Genomic DNA, 18,714 nt, shown 5'->3' with positions numbered 1-18,714 from the left:
TAAGCATATGTGCTTACTGTTTTCATGATCTGTGACTATACCTATCTTTTCAAAGAAAGGATGTTGGGAAAAGCATACCTATCTTTTCATGAGTGGGATGCATGCGTTTTGGTTTTTGGTCTTCTGAATAATCGCTAGCACAGACTTTACTCCAAACAGTTTGTCAAGCTTCTTAGAAGAAATGTATATTCTTGTAGAGGTCTATACCTCAACTCACCCTAAGACAAGCAAATCAGCAAACATAAATGAAGGAAAAGAAATCAGTCATTCCCAAAAACTTGCAAGGTACCAGCACTACATCGGAAAAAGTTGCGACTTAAGATTGGGAGTCCATGGGGAAACTCACCAACCTTTTGCATCTAAGATACAAACAGCCACATCAAAAGTAATTTAAAGAACTATTACAATCCATTCACTGCATCACATAATCCGTTCAAGAAGGATAAAAGTACTACGCTTAAAACCCTGCTAATGGCATCACAGAAATTGCAGCAGAAAAAAGTAGGAAAGCTGGCATGACATACGGGTCCCTAATTATGGAAGTCAAGACTGCATTACACTTAACAAGGTAGATCATGTGTATCAATTGCAATGTCTGTGTAGTACTTTATAACAAAATGCAAATTCTTACTTTAGTGCTCTAGGCAAAAGGTAGCAGTCTACTTAGGTGATCGCGTGTTGTCTATAGAAGAGTTTGTCCCTATTTTGGAAATTTAGGTGATTGCATGTTGTCTGTAGAAGAGTTTTGTCCCAATATTGGAAACATAGGTGATTGCATGTTGACTATAGAAGAGTTTGTGATTGACCACAATGTGAGTGGTAGATCATGGTGGGGAGCTGAGACACTCTTACCACCAGTTTTAAGTGGCAGGCGGTGATGAGAGCTGAAGAGCTGATAGTTGATAGCTGTGAAGGGTGATAGAAAATTTATATGAAGACCAGTCCAGTTGTTTAAAGTTTAGTGTGCTCAATATCTAGTTACAGATATCTACAAAGAGCTTGTGTTTAAGTTTCTATAGCTTACAATAAGTTTCCATCTTCAAAAATATGGATGAAGCTAGATATGCTACTGTTCTTACCTTACTTGTCCACATCAACCATGACAAACACGCATGGCGCTTCATATCACTGAATAATACAGGAGGCCACTCAAGCAGTATATTGTTGGGCTTGAACAGCATGCCCTTAAATAATTATCGGTTCCACAATCACCCTCCCCATTGCTGTCTTTTAAGCTTTTACATTTCATGCAAAGCCACCCAGCAATATCTATTATCAATTCTTCCTGATTGTTGCAATTCTTTCTCATTTACAGCATAGTTGCGATCCATTCCAATTTTTCCAATATCTAGAGGCCCTCACCACATTTGCTTTTCATTTCAAGTTTCCAGTCTAGAAATTCATCTGAATTACATATACAGAAACACATAATTCCATGCATTAGTGGACCAAATGATTCTTTCAGTTACCAGGTTTTGCTCAAAATTTTAGCAAATTAGAAATGAGAGATTTAAAAAACCTGAAGTTGAATAATTACAGTGTGCAACTTTCACATAATAACTATCTCTTTTTCCCATCAAATGAGTATGGATACTTCAAAATATCCTAAATGAACCTTAATACTTCAAGATGGGCTAGTAATTCTGCAGTTATTGAATAATCTTGAGCTCATATTACAGCTTACAGAATTTATGAGATAATAAGCTTTTGGGTCTTGCGCTTGACAATCGGGAGCCTTTCACAGATGACACCAGGATCACCGTATGCAGCAGAATCAATCGGATATCCTTTCTGAAAAATTAACAGAAAAGTGAGGCCTATTAAAAACGAACCAAATGTTAGCTTGATAGACCAGAAGTTTTTACTTTGAAGACTATGATTTAACACAATTCAGACAATCATATTATTGCAGCAACATTTATAGTGAAACCAAAATGTAGAACTACCTTGATAACATGCTCATAGTGATGGAAAGAACAATCAACTTTTGAGTAACAAACAAGGAAACTTTAAGAAGCCATCTTAGATAAACATAATATACATAATCATTTAAAAAAAAGAAAGAAGAATCACTCACCGATGATAAAGCCTTAAAGGTGATTTCTCTCCAGCAGCTTTCTCGGAGAATAATTGGTTCCTCATTCACCTTGAAAGCACAATGCATACGAGTGTCCCTCAATCTCATAAGCACTCCATCAACTCTTAGCTGTAAGGTGATGGAAAAAAATGAACAATCAGAGAAAATCAACAGTTGTAACATGAGCAAATATTCCTACACTTATAGTTAAAAAAATATATCACCCTACAACAGCTATACATTCAAGATTTAAATAAAGGAAGCACGAAGTGTACACATAAGTATGATACCCAAGTCTGAGTATTCAAAAATATAAGAAACAGAACCTTTGTGTGCCACATTGTCAAGGAAATATCTTGTGAGAAACTTTTGGAATACTTACCCAGTAACGCAAGAGAAGGAACCATCCACTGGGCATGACTCTCTGCAAAGTCACACAAATATAGAGGACATAACTTATCTGAAGTCCTATCTGTCCGCAAGATGTATAGATGAGAAACTATTGAAAGATGAAAAATTTACCACTTTAACTGTCAAAAGAGAGACACCATTATCAGCCAATTCATCTTCATACAATATAACCTGTTGAAACATTGAAGACGAACTGGGTCATGGTGTGAGAAATTAAATCAGGACATGAATCTTTGAAGCATCTGATCCTAAAAGCTCCAAAATCAACCATCAACAGTCACACCTCGTCATAGAAAAGTATCGGCTCTTTAGATGCCAATGCAACCATATCAATTTCCTCCTGGCAGTCTTCCCAATGAGCATTGCAGCTGTTTTCCTCAGCAGCTCCTCTTCCAGACTAGTGAATGGATAAAAGTATTATCATCGGAATTCAACACAAGGCAATTAGACAAATATAAAGCATCGCACACATGGCTCGCAAAATTGGAAATCCTTCCATTTATAGTGTAAATAAAAATTGTACATCAAATAAAGTATAAGTTAGCAGAACTACGAAGACAAATAATGCAGTTAGACATAACTCAAACCATGACACCAAAGATCAAGGATATACAAAAAATCTCTATTATAAGAAAAAATAATTTCGGATACATCACAGAAAGAAGGGCACACCTGAATATTTTTTTCGACACTAGCACTTCCACTGTAAGGTGTTGTGAATGTATAATCATAATCCAGTATCACCTGATCAGTAGGCTTGCTGCAAAACTTAGATAACAACAATGAGGAGAGGCATACTAAAGAAAAATGAAAGGAAGTGGCACTATCTTGCACGCTATAGGGCATTATTTGTGGAACTTAATAGTTCCATGATTTGGAATTTCAATTGTGTCTAACCCAGAAGCACAGAGATACAAAATTTCCCATTCAATCTGTAGGCTGAATTGTTTTCACCTTTAACTCATCTCACCAACTATTAATTGAGGATTACCATGATATATTAGGTGTGCACGTGTAAATGATATTGATATTATATAAAAATCGTTGTGTAATATATCTCATGATAAAAATCATCCAATTGCTTAGGAACGCATTAACCAATTTCAGAGTCCAATACTGTCAGACCTGAATCACTAAGAGTCGTTCTGACATGAAAGAGGAGGATCCACAAATTAATGTGGAATTACCTAATTGAAGGATGGAATGTAACAAACTGGAGGAAGTCAAAATTGCAAAATGCAACCAGTGAAAAGTGGCACGCTCATTGCCTACAACGGTACCTACTGCAAACGATTCCACAATATTTCCACGTAATTTAGTCCAAAAGCAAGTATACAGGACAAATGAAATCGAACTGCATCCTCCTTCAGCAATGATATCTATAACCCATCAGAAGACATGCCCTTGATATTCTTAGTGTGGAAACATGCAAGAAGGCACTTGATGTTACAAGACTAAATTTTAAGTTGTAGATCAAGAGGGTATTTCAAAGTATCAGGTAGGATGGAGTTCTTGGATTAGAAAATTCTTAGAGATTTAAAACGCATAGTTGTTGGAAGTGGAGTTCTTAGATTAAAAGCATCAAGAGATTCAAAAATCATAGTTGTCGGAACTCGAACAAAACCAACCACCAAAAGTATGCAACAATATTAGCAAACCCTCCCCCTCCCAAGCTACTTAGTGATTTGAGGTATTGAATAAAAAGGTTTAATAGACGGATAAACAATTGTTTATCATACAGCTACTTTAGGATTCTTGGGACCCCCGTAGTACACTAGCACATGAGCAGGACATATTGCTGTTATGAAAGGTTTTATGAATAATAGAGATCTGAAATACAGACCTCCGAAATTTCCATTTAGCAGCGGCTGGAACTTCAACTGGAGGAAGTGCTTCCTGCTTCCAGCCACAGAGAGCATCAAAGGCATTAAAATGAATTTTAACACCACTATTCACATGCTTAAGAACCAAAGAACTCTCCCCAAAAACCATCTCTGGCAAGTGTGATGTTTGAAGCTTCTCCTCCCACCTGCAGGTAACAATAAGGCTAGTGATAATACAAAGTGAGTAATCTGTATCTTAACAAGAAAAGTATACTCTAAGTCACTGGGAAGAAAAACCGCTACATACTAAGCCACCCATTCTAATGTGACCAAGTCAGCAGTTTCTGAAGACTGCAGAGCATTCTATGGTATCAATTCAGGTACTATTATAATATAATTTTTTAAATAGTTTGCTAAGGTTCTCAGCTGAACAGCTAAAGACGATAGACTCTGCGAGTAATATTACACATTAGCCAAAACTATACTTCTCCAGTTTAAGAAGAAGATATCGTCTTTGTAGGTAATTACAGAAATTGAAATAGGTTTTGACTGAGAAAGGCAGAGATGAAGCAAAGCGAAGTAGTAGCGTGCAAGAATATCTTTGTTTTTCTTCAATCAGAAACAGTTGGGTGGATAATTTCCTCAGAGAACAATGAACACTAAAAAGTTAACTTCGTTTCCCCTTTCTGTTAGTACAGAACTCCTAATAGTCTTAACAACCTAACTGAATTTATTCGTCGTTTTAACTTAGTCAATAAGCTTGGCAAAAGCTATATTTCGTTCATGACAATTAAAATACTACCAATTAGAGACATTACAAATCATCAGAAGAAAAGCAGAGCAACAACGTGGTAATTCTCAGCGGCATTCTTGTTCAGTAATAATATCACGTATTGAAAGATATCGCAGCAGTTTACTGAAAAACCTAACAATCAAAATTCTAGCAGTATCATTGTCCATTATCCTCACATGGACAGAACACACACAAAGAGGGGGTAAAACACAGTACTGTTGGAGAAGAGAAGAGTTGAGGATAGAACGCTTGCGAGACTCGATTTCCCAACCGCGAATGAGATATCCCACGCGCCCGCCGCCGAGAGGCTGCGCGCCGGCCGCCTTCAGCTCCCTCTCGTCGCTTTCCCATTCCATTCCGATTTAACTCAACTTCTCAGCAGAGAAACGTTTCTATCTCTCTCTCTCTCTCTCTACTCTTTTCTTATGCTCCAGCTCTATTTTGACTTCTATATTTGTTTAACGCTTTCATTAAGACGGCATCCCTTCGTCTGAAAACGTGATAAATAAAGTTAAAATCGGGGGAGGCCCAGCCCGCGTCGATTGGTCCACCGCTATACATGTCGCTGGGTTCGGATTCTATAGAGTTCCACGCAATGTTTATCATATTTTATTCGTAAATCGCATTGATATATCTTGGAATTACGTTTAATTATATTAATATCTTGTATTTTTATAAGATTATAACTACACTTTTCGAACGAGTGTTGGTATGATTTATCTCAAGAAATATTTATTTTTGCCTCTCGTATGGTGTTACGAGTAAATTTAAAATTACAACTTCTTACGAAATAGTTATAATTTTATAAAAAATTATAGAAGTTTTGTATAAATATGAACTTAAACAATATTTGAACCTATAATTTTTCATAGGACATTTCAATTTAACCAAATTTTTAGTTAATTTATTGATAATTTTAGTATTATAGATATTTCCCATCTTAATACTTATTACGTTGTTTAACATTTTTAATAAGTTGGCTTTGAATTAAACATTTTATGATTAATTTAGTGTAACTAAATCTAATTTAAATATTTTCTTTTTCAAAATTTCAAATATATGTACAATCTTATAGGTTACTATGTCGATAGCTAAAGGAACAAGAAACAGAGGCATTCAGGATTCTGATGCTATTCATTTCAAGAAAAGGATATACATTACAACTCATTTAAGTAGGTTCTACTTTTACTCAGGTTCCCCAGCTTCCAAAATCAAGCCATGATGGAATTCCAGCACAGCAAAGGAATATAACTCCAACTCCAGGATTACTGGACTAGTTTCTTCAGCCTTCAGATATGATGCCTTCACAAGTTCAAGAGACGATACAGACAGTAATGCGGGAGTTTGTCAGTTCAGTTGTCCTTCAAAGACATGACTAGTTGATTTCTTCAGCAGATTGTGGAAGTTAATTGATTTGGAATCTCAAAAAAGCAAGCTGGAATTTCTAAGGGTGGAATCAGGGAAGCAACACATTTGAACTGTTCCAAGAAAATCATCGGATGTAAATCAGATTCTTTGTTGTCAAGCAGCCATCTTAACACAGTGACATCAACTGAAATCTGCTTCACTATTGATATCTGAAAAGGAGAAAATAAGATACCTTGTGATCCATATATTTCTGGTGAATTGCTCGTGAAGATGTTTCACTTTTGAGCTGCAGATTGTGAAGTCTAAGGATGCATTCTTTTAATTCGTATGGTCTATAACCTGTATGCTGTTGCACTGCCTGGGTCTGCAGGAGGTGTCAAGCGAATGATTATGAAACAGAAGAGAAGGGGTGACTTTGCAAGTGCTATCCTGAACTTCTTAGATATAATCACAAAAGAGCATATTGTCAGTAATACAACTTCAAATCCTTCCAGAGGACCAAATCAGGAGTTTCTGCTCTGTCAATAGAAGTTTGAAAAAAGGGCTGAAGGCTGCCTATCAATTTGTTAGCCCTAAACAAATTTATAATTTATATCATTTCACCATTAACAGTTGATTTGATTAAGAATGTTCTTATGGCAGCCATGTTAAGAAGAGGTTATGGGCTTACCCATGGATGAAGTTTTGGCTGGATAGTCAATCTTGCAAGAAAGATGGCTGAAGCAGCAACCGTTGATGGAATATAGCGGACACAACCATAATCCAATAAACTTAGCTCAGAAAGATAATGGCACAAAAAGTCGAATTGGAGATTTGAGAACTGGAAAAGACATTAACTTGGTTAGCCTTAGATTGTGATAATGATGAAAAGAGATTCAAAATTTCAGCCTACCATGGGTTTTTCTTGAGCAGCCCTAGAAAAAATTCTGCAACATTCAATAGAACAGTGAGTTATAATTTTTTAATTGAAAATAATTATGTGACCCCTACACAATATAGTGGATATTACTATTTTACGCTTAATGAATTGTTCAAAAAAAAAAAAAATTGAGGGTGGATAAATAAATAATCTATAGGAAATATTAGTCCAGAAAAATATTTTTGAAAAATTCTAAACAATAAATAAAATTATAATTCATAATCCAAAAGGACATTTTGGTCGTTTCACCACAAAAATTAGATGGGAACCTAACAAAAGCTAACAAAATAGGCCAGTTGTTACACGGACATTAAAATAAGGGAGTATTTATAATTTTTCAAACAACGAGAAGGTATTTATAATTATGTCGAATCTCAAAGGATGTAGTTGTAATTTATCCAAACAAATAAGCATAAATTCATGGGTTCTGACCTGAGAAAGGTTTTAGTGGTTGGATTACCCAGCTCAAAATCTAAAAACCTGAGGACATCTCTCTCCATATGCAGAACCTGTTACGGAGACATGGATAGATATAACAAGATATGCTTTAAAATACAATATAGTTTTAATCTGTAAAAACAAGAGAGACCTCTTCTTTTGTGTATGTGTTGTCTGTTATGTAACAAAAATCTTCAACATGTGGAGGAGTAATCTCTTCATATTTACTGCATCATGTATCAACCATATAAGAATTTGCAACAGAATTACAAGACAAAAGGACACCAGGAAATCATAGGCTTACGATGCTACAAGCATGCACGATACCCCAAGAAGCTGAAGCTTATTCCTGATCAAGTTATGAGTAGACAGGTATCTGTCGATATAGTTTACAGTGAGGTAAAGGGTGTCTGAAATAAGCTTGTATTCTTCTGCAACCTCTACCAACCAATCAACCAGAATCGCTCGCATAACTGGGCTTATGTCCTTCTGAACCTTTTCCATGTAATTAGACAAAGGCCTCCTTTTTGCCTCGACCTAATACCACAAACCTTGATTAGACTACAGTCGTTTTACAACCCAGAAGACCAATAAGATTCATTCAGCAAAGTGAAACTTCTATACGACTATTTATAGTCCATATTTCCTATCAAATAATAGGAAACAGGATGATATAAGCTTTAGCTATTTCATTAAATTCAATTATCTGAATAGAACTGGTAGGTATGCAAGTCAACATGAAAGAATCCAACTGAAAGCATATTAAAGTTCGATGATATGCCAAATCTCAACAAAATGAAACACCAGATTATATAAATGTGAGGAAACCCAAAATGGAAATTTAAGCTTAATAGATGCGTGATATGTACAAATTCTTTACATCAAAAACCAACATAATAATGCAACTGTGTGTGTGTGTGTATTAACAGTAGTACTTTATGGTCTCATTTTCTTTTTCTAGCCCAAAATTGCAAAGAGTGTATATCCAGATTCACACTTAATAGTTATTAACTTATTGTAAAATCAATGATTTCAACTGCTTCAGTTAATGCTGCTGTGCAGTCACTATGTCTGACACCTGCTACCACACAACACAAAGTTCTAACCCCGTCATGGTTTCCAAAGTTCAATTAGTTCTCGTGATTTAATGGCATTCTATACCGAGCTCCACGGGCTAGTAAAAATAACCATAACCAAGAGAATTATAAACTAAAATAACAACTGCCTTACTGCAAAGTTGCTAAACTTGAATCGGAAGTCCAACATTCTGTTTCCTTAATCTAGGCAGAAAAAAATGAAGCTGATCGTACTAATATAATACTATTTTTTCATTATAAATTATGGCAAAACCAAAAAGATAAAGCGAACATCAATGTTGCAAACCAACATATGACATTATTAATTCAAGTACGCCCAGAAAACACAGTTGCACAACCCAAATCCTAACATCAGAAACTAATACGTGTTGCAGATCAATTAAAACGCATATTACTTGTCTAGCATTAACTTTTCAATCTAAAACTCCAAACATCAATCAATAGAAAAACCTAAAACAATATCTCTCTACACAATGACAGCTCAATCACAATTACGTCAGTGAGAGGAAACAACGACAGGCTACTCGCATCAAAACGATGACCAACAAATCAATAGGCAAGGGAAAAAATAACAGTAATGTACCTCCAAAGAGTGTAGATGCCGATATAATAAAGAAGCATATCCAAGTTTTTGCGGCTCATCAGATCCCGGGCTAACCAACAACTCGAGGTTCACTTCACTTCCTGTCTTCTTCGAAACGGGTTTGGGTTTGGGTTTGAGTTTCTGGGTTTTGCCAATAACCGATAATTGAGACAAGCCGGAAGCATTTGACGAGGTGTTGGTGACCGCCCCAAGCACCACCCGCTTCTTTACCACTGGAATCCCTTCCGCGCACTCACTGGGTCGTTTCCGGGGCGCCCTGTTTGCCCTGGGCACTTGATTTTCTTTGCTGGCCATTAAAAACCCGAAGGATTAGATTAGGGTTTTAGCAGATACAGGTGATGCTTGTTATGCGCCTAAGTCTCTGAATAATGAACGAAATGATTTTATAATGGTTTTGGGTGCAAAGGAAAATGCAGAAATTTTCAATTTTGATCCTGTGGGACAATAAGAGAGGGATTGAATTGATGATGCTAATGCCGCCATTTTCACAATTTCAAAAAGCTTTTAGTTTGCCGCGCTCTGGCTGCCATTCTCTCTCCATTTTCTTTTCTATTATTACATTGTTATTGTTATTGGGTCTACATTTGGAAACAGGCCCTTCATATGAACTAAGACCGACCTTGTTATTTACGAAAATTGAACTTGACTATATTAATATCAACCATATTACGAAAATCATTACCTTTGTTTGTCATTTAATTTGTTGCTCTCCCAAATTACTTATTTCTCGTTGCCCTCAAATTATATATTAAGTAAATAAATAAATGCAACACATTTGTTGTATAAGTTATACGAATCTAATTGCTTTGTCTCTCTATGATTTGAGAACAAAAATACAGCATCCAAGCCAATTTGTTTATTCTACTCTTCTTTCTGAAATGAATAAAACACATGCAATGCTGAATCAGGAATTGCTTACTGCAGTATAAAATAGTGGGTGTCCCATGTAAGTTCTTTTGAAGTTGTATATAAATAACATCCTTGGAAAGCAACGTCGCATTCTTTTAATTGACCTCCAAGCAAGAACTGGCAATTATTCTCATGAAAGGGCGGGCTAATCCAAAATAATAAGTGAAACCATGGAGAGCATGTCTATTCCTATCTTACCTCCTGCAGTTTCCTTTCTCCGCATATAAAGGAGTCCGGAAACTTGTCAGTTTCTTGTCCATTCCCAAGCTCCACAGACAGACACTATGCCCGAAAAAATAACTACTTATCCAGATTCAGCCCATAGGCAATTAAATTAGGCCGTCTTGGTGGCGCCCGGAACAACACTTGATAAACAAATGCATTGAAGCCAAGCCTCTTAACTTAAAAACAGCAACAGGTATAACGATAGCAATTGTCTCTGTCCTCAAAATTTGAATAAGAGTACATTTTTTATAAAAAGCAATGTCATCAGATCATGTAATAGACAAGCTTGACATACAAATTCATCCCACGCTGGGAGCTCTCGCCAGCATTATTGTAGCTCCGAACTCCAAGAATTTTAGGCTCGACTGAAGCACTAGGCAAAACAGGCACTTGGTGGGCGAGCCAAAAATTCCAGCACTCCTATGTATGGACCCCCTTTGGGAGAGAACAAGAACTCGAGGTAATTCCCAAGATTGCCCAAACTGAATGTCCAGGATAAGCTGGATATTTGTCTCATGATTTCAGATCCATACTGCTCGGAGATCTTCACCGAGCAGCAGGCGAAGCTGCAGATTCAAGGTGAAGAAACCAACAAATATCTTGAGCAATGAGTATGAGGGGCACAAAGTGACTTATCAGGAAAGGGAAGGTCGCCCAATGGCAAGGGGATATGTGATCAGTTACTGGGAAAACCTGTCAGTCAGTTCCATAGAACCCAGGTACTTTTGAAGAATGTCGAGGTATATGATCATGCAACAGAGTTGCTGCTTCTTGTCTGTCTTTTGCTACTACAAGGTTGAGGAGATCGCATATCAACTAGCATTTTCTGCTCCTGAGTTTTATCATCAACATGAATGTCATCCGGTGCTTGATCTATCTTAGCTCTCCTCTTTCTGGTGTCCCGTGTCCCAGAATTTTCTTTACAGCTATTTGTTGCCAAGTTGTCCAGTTTTGCTTCAGTGATATGCTCCCGAGCTCGGAGTGCACTGGATTCTTGGAGTTCCATGTTCTGATTGGAAGAGTGATTGTCTGTGCTAATAGTTGGTTGAGGCTCAGGTGGCTTCTCATCTGAATTTGATCCCACTCGTGATCTATGTTGAAAGCTCCAACGAGCATTTTCGAACCATTTAGAAACCTACTCACACTCAAATTTAATAAACAGATAAATAGCAGAATACTAACAGAAGCAGATTAGAATACTACACAAGTCAAATATACATGCGCAGACCTGCTGGATTTTGAGACCTAGTTCTTTCGCCAAATTCTCTTTGACAGCTCGTTCAGGGTACTGATTCTCATTGAAGGATGCATAGAGTCTCTGCACCAAGACAGATCCATCAACAAAAAACTCCAGCAGAAATTCCAAAAGGGCAAATATCTAACGCGTAGTGCTTTGAGGATGTTAATTGTTGCAGCTATCACAAATACTGCAGAATTTTCCATATTGTTATCCAAGATATGCATCTACCATATACGTATCAGCACTAGAAATAACTGTTTGAAACAATATAAATTTCAAGGAAGTTACAGAAGTATTCATCAAAACTATAAAGCTAAGACTGTTTCAGATGCAATTAGGACCTGTGTTATAGCTTCTCCAAGTCGTTTATTGGCTGATCTTTTAGTACCCGTACTAGCAGAACCAACTTTGGATGATGACTCAATTGTGTCTCCAATGTTTTTCCTGGTTCTTTCCCGCAAATGCTTGCTTTCTTTCTGATTTTCATCCTTGGCTTTCATGTTATTCTCTGTAATTGGAGTTTTATTAGGGGATGTCACCTCAGTTTTCTCCCGATCAATCCTCCTCCTCTTTGGAGCAGTAGTATCAACAAAATCCTCGTCACTTGAGTCAGAAGATGAATTTCCATACGTTTCCTTTTGACAGATAAACATCATTTTTCACAAAGGTACCCAGGGAAATGAGTAAAGAAAGCAGAGATGACAAGCAAACAAAATGGATGTACAAGATATTCAATATCAGGATCATTGAATAAAAGCCAAAACTGAGAAACGACCAAATCCAACTTATGGAAAGACCATTCTTGATACTAAATGACATTACTACTTCTACATTGAAATTCTGAAAATTATATGACCATTTAATTGCTATAGCACTGGCATTATATCCAGTTTCCGATATAAACTAGCAGACAGTAAAGTTGGATACTTACTTGAGGTACTTCTAAGCACATGGATAATTTCACTCTTATCATCTTTGCCTTTTAGCTTTAATTAGACAAAACAGTATACCATCTGAAGGCACTCACAAGCACTAGACACCCACCACCACCCAAGCGTACAAGAAAATTTCATGTGTTTGGAATGATGAGAAAGATACAAAAGAAATATTGAAGTTCTACAATTACCTAGGTCTGAAAAGGTCTAGGATGATATAATGCATGCTGAACTTTCTTCCACATAAAAGATTAGGTTTTCACATCAATTTTCTGATGGGCTTCACTTACAAATCATGTCTTATGCCGATCATGGATCATCTTGAGATGAATTTGTTAGTTTTCCATCTAACCAAAGTCCTATTGACGTACTAGCTGCAGATATACCATACCCTATTTTGAATATCATTTAAACATTCAGCTTCAGAAAAAGCATGTGAATCACAGGAAAAGAAAGCCATCAGATGCCAAACTCTTACCACTTCTAAATTGTGCATAGCAGTGAGTCAACTCCTAAATTTAACATCAAAATAACATAACTGGATAACTCCATATAGATTACCAAAATATGTCAAGTGGGATAAACACTAACTAGAGAAGACAAATGGATTAGATGGAAGTTGCGCCACAAACATTAACGATCACCATAAATTTCCAGTAAGACTGTAACAAGCAACCTCCAACATGGAACTCTTATTATAGTCCATTTTAAGGTGTGACTATTAAATATTGTATCTGTGCCACTGTCATGTAAATCATAGAGAGGGAAGGAAGAAACTCACATCATGCAGGCTTTTATAGTCCCATCGTTCTACATGTCTTCTGCCGGATACTGGTTCGCCGGAGGTCTCCAAAAGGTAAGACAGCTCATCTTTCAGAGATTGCCTCTTAGTCCCACCCACTTTAACATTTTCTTCTTTAGAGCCTGTTGAGGACTGATTCTGATATGATGATGGCGAAATGTGCCCAAGATCTTCACCAGCTTCAGTGTCGTCAAGTAGCGCACCGAGGTCCTCTGAATCAGATGTAAAATCAGAACTTGAACTCTCCTGCTCCGCCTGCTTATCTGGATCGAGAGCAGAGGGATCAAAATCATCATCTTCTGAATCATCAGAAGGAAGGCCCAGATACTTTTCATTATTAAGAGAAGCCGCCAAATCATCAGATGCAGAAAAGTAATTAGATTCATCAGAACTTGATTCATCCCCTTCAACCTTCTCAACTGCATCGGGCTTATCTGGATCATAATCATCATCATCGGAATCATCTGATGAAGACCCAGAACCATTATCCAGTGTCTTTCCAGATGCTGCTGCTGCAGCCTCAGGAAATATCTTCTGTACATCAGATAGGAGGCAAATGAGCAGCTAATTTCATCACCTAAAGAAAGAATATTTGGCAGTTCGGAACAGACCTCCCAACTGTCGGTGTGAGAAATTTTTGTTCCCTGAAAATCTTTAAGCATGTCAATGCAATCAATTTTACAATCACATCCAGGACAAATCCAGCCTTCATCACCAGGAGGAACTGTATAAAACCCGCGGAAAAGTGGGGTAAAAAACCCAACAACAAAATATGAGCTTGATAAAAGAACGAAAGCAATAAACTGAATAGGATGGATTACTGTCTTCTTTCAAAAGAGGTGGTTCTAAGCAAAACTGGTGAAATCCACGTTCGCAAGCACCATCACAGAGAATGATATCATTATCAAGTGGCAGATCCTTAGAGCCACACTTTGCACAGAAAATCTGCAAAAAGATAAAAATTGCCAATGTTTAAATGCCAATTTTTACAGTACAGAGGTAAACACATCAGATTATGATGGACGAAATATTGCATTCAAGGGGTAGTATTCCAGAAGGCAAAACAAAAGAACACAAATTCATGTGAGGCAAGTCTCAGAACTTGAGGGCTGGCACGCAAATTTCAGACTGAGGGAATTGCCTACAGGATACTTCTTAGCAAACCAGGAATGTTTCACCTCCAAAGTTGCTACATAGAGAAACCAACGAAACTTTGAAAATCAATTAATTCCCAAGAAAAAGCGGTTGAGAACAAACATGGACAACAATCTTCCAGCAAGAACATCAGAAACATCATCGCCCTCAGGAAGCGATGATGAAAAGATTCAAAGGAACTAAAAACATTTGGACACTGGAGGTGATATATGAAAGCCCAAACCTAAAGTTCTCGGCAGTAATAACTTTTTACTATGTATTTATTTATTAATTCTGCTCATGTGTGTTTAAGTTTGGGGTGCCCTGGAGGTCAGTTACAGTGGAGCATTAATAATACGAAAAGCTAGATAATTTTTTTCCAAAACTATGGGGTGGAACATAAGACAAAAACAATGATCACTGAAAGAGAAGTCCTTTTATAAATTGTTTGCTTCATTTTATTACTTTAACTCCCAACACGGGGTTCACCCAAAGCTTGAGCCTCCCTGTATAAGAATACATACATTGTAAAGACCTAGTGCAAATGCTAACTTAAGTGCCATTTTCGAGAGAATGCTCAATCAAATAGATGGATTTGCAGCATTAATGCGCAAGAACTAGTGCATGCAGATGATCCACAAGACTTAATTAGGCCCAGATGGCTACTTGCATTTTGGAGGATATTCTCAGTTTAGTGAAAGTAATATAGAGAAAGACAAATATACAGCTCAAATCACACTGCTGTCCGTACATCTTCGCTGTCGATCTCTCCATGTGAATCAAATAGAGATTCTGGAAGCTTTCCGACAGCAAGTGACATATCAAGGCGCTGAATTAAAGCTCTTATCTTCAACTTGTAACGTAAAATATGAGATTTTGCTCTCTGGAGCTCCTTCTCTGGCTTTAATTTATCCAAGCTGCAAAATATGAGTACTTAGACATATTGACTTTAGACAAACCATGCTTAAGCCGGACAAAAGATTGAAGAGCAAATAATATGGCCTGTATATGCAAATAGTCCCTCAAATACTGAGTAATTAATTCTAAATTTATTCATATGTCTTGTCCAGTGTGCCTAGCTATTATATTCAGCACATATACCATCGATTGACGCTGCTCATTGCACTTAAAAGTTCATGAACATATTAGGCCATGCCAGAAAGAAAATGGTAACACCACCAGCTTAGATTATTCATTAAACCTCCAACCACCGAGACAGAGGTGCACGGAACAAGATCCTTAAACCTTTAGTCATAGTGATGGTCAGGGAAATTTTCATGCATCCCGAAAGAAGAAGAATAAAAGGTAGTTCGAGAAAACCTAAGGACAGTATAGTTGCAGCTTTTTTGCATGAATTGCATGCTTGTAGCGGTGTAGTCATTTAAATGCTATATCCCTGAGATATCCATCAGCTGAACAGTATAAAATCAAAACTTGAGAAAGGAACATCAGAAACTGCCATATGGAGGTGGGAAAAAAAGCAAATGCATTTAAATTGGGATAGTTGATTGAACATGTTAGCTGAAACAATTTGATTATAAAAAAACATTTGCTCCCTCAAATGACAGAAGTGATAAGGCAGCATTTTTAAGCTCTCTTAAAGTAGATAAAGTAATTAAGGCCAGAAATCTATCATGGCCACTCTTAACAGAGTTGTCAGAATTTGATGAATCCATGTGCCTCCAATATGGTTGTATCAATTCTACATTCGTATAACTTTTCATCCTGATCACTAATTTCAGCATTCTGAGAACTTGAAGTCATAAATAATTTCATTGACATCCATTCCAGGTTTTCTAAATTTTTTCCTTTGTTATTTCCATTTTGTTTACATTTAATTTTACTGTCAATTTTCACAAAATATTCCTCTGGTACAAATTTCTCAATCAAAAAGTTCCATTTAACTAGGAAATCCAGGAAACTCAACCTGCAATGCTACTTATGGTGTATAATCCTGAATCCAATCCAGTTTCCAATGGCCACATTTTGCAACAGTAATACCACATTATAAATGACTTTTTTAACAAGAAAATGAAATACACCGACATCAAAGATATAGAAAATCACACAAACCTTTGTCCTTTCCAGCCTTCAGCAGAGTAAGCATCAATTAAGCTTTGCTCATACTTTATTCGGTGCAATAAATATCTAAGATGGGTCTTTGTTCTTGAGAACTCATTTACAGTAGTTTTCTGCATTGGCTTCTTTTTTCTTCCCCTCTTTTTCTTTTCTCCATTAGCACTGTCTTCTTTCACATTCTCATTAGGCTCAGGAGCCTTAGGTTTCTCTTGTGATTTTGAACGCAAAACCCATGAACTAGTTACTGGACTTTTCAAGCCAGCTTTCCTCTTTCTTGATTGTACAGAACACCCTCTGTCTTCAGTACCCAACTGACCAGAATTTTTAGTCTCATCTATATGCACTGTTTCTAATTTTCCACAACCATGATTTGCAGAAGCTGCTTCAGGAGATATACACATATTCTCAAGATTTGTCAGCCCATTTTGGGATATTACCTCCAGGTTTTGAGCAACCGATAATGTTTTCGCACTTTCTAATGGTGGTTCTTCTTTCTCTGCATCTAGATTCTGAGAAATATCTTCAGGATTTGGTCCAGTTTCCTTAATCTGGTCTGAGATTTCTTCTACTGAACCTATATTCTTTCGAAAATTTTGAGATCCAGTAACCTCTTTTTTCTCCATTGTCTCAGTAACCAATGTCTCACTATCCATTTTATAGTTGGCTGGTGTTAGAGGACCAGACTTTGGATCTTGAGCCAGATTTTCAGAAGTTTCCAATGGTTCTATCATGTTAGACTCAGGGTCTTGAGTCCCAATTTTTATTAGTCCCATTCGCACTAACAAACTTCTCGCACTTTTATCCCCCTAATTGACAACAAACACCACTCCAACTAAGTTTTTCCTACGCTTCTCCTGCACCTGTACCTTTCCACTTGCAATTGCTGAGCCTAATCACCGTCTCTGCATTTAAAATATTAAAACTCCAAGTTCCAGACAAAATTAAGGAAGTAGTTGAGTGAACTCTACCATCCAACCCCACCAAAAGTTCAAACAAACAACCAAACCCCAGCAATGCACTCCGGGGAAATACGTCGCCTGCAACTCAGCACAAAAGCAAAACAAAACAGCACAATCAAAAACACACTTACACTTTCATGCAACTTCTAAGTTGCCAACTTTCTAAAATTCAAAAAGAAAAAGGAACTCCAAAAATTCATTTCAATTTTAATACCTAAAGCTACTTAAGAAAAAGCAAGGCATGCCTGCAGAAACAACCATACACAAAAACCTGGTTTAGCACAACACTCACCAGCGATATCAGATCAAGTACAGAAGAAGACTACAAGAAGCTAGGGATTTCTTCCAATCTACTCATATGTCCGATAAAAAAAATTGAGCCGAAAACAAAGGAAACGGGAAAGAAGAGGAAAAAGTAAAGTTAATGGCTGAGGAGATTTGCTTACCCGAAGATTCTTCTCACCGCATAGAAAATGTGAAACCGCCTCTCAAATTAGAGTGTGTGTGTTGTGTGTGCGCGCGCTTTAATCCTCTAACAAGCACGGGAGGTTCCCTCGCTCACTGCACCCGAACACACAGATGAGCGGCTATTTTTGCTTTCCGCAACCGCTATTGTGCGCTCGTGCTGCGCAGCCAAATTGGGAACCCATCGATGATTCCAGAGTCCATCGCGTAATGGCTTTCATCGATTGATTGAACCCCAATAATTGGGCTCCAATGTCCATACAATTCGGATCCATTTTAGTTGTGGGCCCATTTCATAATGGGCCACTGGGTCCAAACCCATAGGAATATATTTTGGTAGTTGGACCACCTAAACGGACCATTTTAGTTTCAATGGGCTGGATCTGACCCGATTGCCCAGTCAATGAAATCCAAATCTAATTGGAGCACAACTTAT

At 37.2% G+C, this 18,714-nt stretch overlaps 3 protein-coding genes across 6 annotated transcripts; all 3 read right to left on the bottom strand.

Moving 5' to 3' along the window:
* On the bottom strand, positions 1,486 to 5,575 carry LOC105169493 (TIP41-like protein). The gene is made up of 8 exons (XM_011089890.2): positions 5,321 to 5,575; positions 4,332 to 4,517; positions 3,161 to 3,248; positions 2,772 to 2,885; positions 2,600 to 2,659; positions 2,460 to 2,501; positions 2,078 to 2,206; positions 1,486 to 1,791 (listed from the first exon to the last, which is right to left on the bottom strand). Exons 1-8 carry the CDS (start codon positions 5,458 to 5,460, stop codon positions 1,690 to 1,692), a joined length of 861 nt encoding a protein of 286 aa, XP_011088192.1. The 5' UTR covers positions 5,461 to 5,575; the 3' UTR covers positions 1,486 to 1,689.
* LOC105169492 (putative cyclin-A3-1) lies at positions 6,172 to 10,220 on the bottom strand. Its single transcript, XM_011089889.2, has 8 exons — positions 9,510 to 10,220; positions 8,134 to 8,366; positions 7,981 to 8,056; positions 7,824 to 7,900; positions 7,365 to 7,398; positions 7,143 to 7,292; positions 6,705 to 6,836; positions 6,172 to 6,582 (listed from the first exon to the last, which is right to left on the bottom strand). The coding sequence occupies exons 1-8, from the start codon at positions 9,822 to 9,824 to the stop codon at positions 6,493 to 6,495; spliced, it is 1,107 nt and encodes a 368-aa protein (XP_011088191.1). The 5' UTR covers positions 9,825 to 10,220; the 3' UTR covers positions 6,172 to 6,492.
* On the bottom strand, positions 10,806 to 18,483 carry LOC105169491 (pathogenesis-related homeodomain protein). Of its 4 annotated transcripts, XR_848435.2 has the most exons (10): positions 18,260 to 18,483; positions 16,849 to 17,891; positions 15,527 to 15,692; positions 14,463 to 14,586; positions 14,253 to 14,365; positions 13,621 to 14,175; positions 12,246 to 12,539; positions 11,893 to 11,982; positions 11,358 to 11,799; positions 10,806 to 11,230 (listed from the first exon to the last, which is right to left on the bottom strand). XR_848435.2 is itself a non-coding variant. In XM_011089885.2 (9 exons), the coding sequence occupies exons 2-9, from the start codon at positions 17,625 to 17,627 to the stop codon at positions 11,413 to 11,415; spliced, it is 2,508 nt and encodes an 835-aa protein (XP_011088187.1). In that variant the 5' UTR covers positions 17,628 to 17,891; positions 18,260 to 18,482; the 3' UTR covers positions 10,806 to 11,412. The 4 variants fall into 4 exon arrangements, 3 of the variants coding, with proteins under 3 accessions (XP_011088187.1, XP_011088188.1, XP_011088190.1); XM_011089885.2 differs by having other exon boundaries at positions 10,806 to 11,799; positions 18,260 to 18,482; XM_011089886.2 differs by lacking the exon at positions 18,260 to 18,483 and adding an exon at positions 18,106 to 18,243 and having other exon boundaries at positions 10,806 to 11,799.

The sequence above is a fragment of the Sesamum indicum genome, linkage group LG8, assembly GCF_000512975.1.
Source record: "Sesamum indicum cultivar Zhongzhi No. 13 linkage group LG8, S_indicum_v1.0, whole genome shotgun sequence".
NCBI lineage: Eukaryota > Viridiplantae > Streptophyta > Magnoliopsida > Lamiales > Pedaliaceae > Sesamum > Sesamum indicum.
The sequence above is the reverse complement of the archived record's forward strand: the minus strand, read 5'-3'. Positions and strand labels throughout refer to the sequence as shown.

Coding starts and splice junctions, on each gene's coding strand:
- LOC105169493 (XM_011089890.2), bottom strand. CDS start 5,460: ATGGAATGGGAAAGCGACGAGAGGGAGCTGAAGGCGGCCGGCGCGCAG. Junction 2,886..3,160: donor GTGTCGAAAAAAATATTCAG/GTGTGCCCTTCT, acceptor TCCATTCACTAG/TCTGGAAGAGGAGCTGCTGA. Junction 2,207..2,459: donor TCCTTCTCTTGCGTTACTGG/GTAAGTATTCCA, acceptor ATCACCTTACAG/CTAAGAGTTGATGGAGTGCT.
- LOC105169492 (XM_011089889.2), bottom strand. CDS start 9,824: ATGGCCAGCAAAGAAAATCAAGTGCCCAGGGCAAACAGGGCGCCCCGG. Junction 7,293..7,364: donor CTGCTCAAGAAAAACCCATG/GTAGGCTGAAAT, acceptor TGTCTTTTCCAG/TTCTCAAATCTCCAATTCGA. Junction 6,837..7,142: donor AGCCAAAACTTCATCCATGG/GTAAGCCCATAA, acceptor CACCTCCTGCAG/ACCCAGGCAGTGCAACAGCA.
- LOC105169491 (XM_011089885.2), bottom strand. CDS start 17,627: ATGGGACTAATAAAAATTGGGACTCAAGACCCTGAGTCTAACATGATA. Junction 12,540..13,620: donor ACTATAAAAGCCTGCATGAT/GTGAGTTTCTTC, acceptor ATCTGTCAAAAG/GAAACGTATGGAAATTCATC. Junction 11,983..12,245: donor TTGGAGAAGCTATAACACAG/GTCCTAATTGCA, acceptor GTCTTGGTGCAG/AGACTCTATGCATCCTTCAA.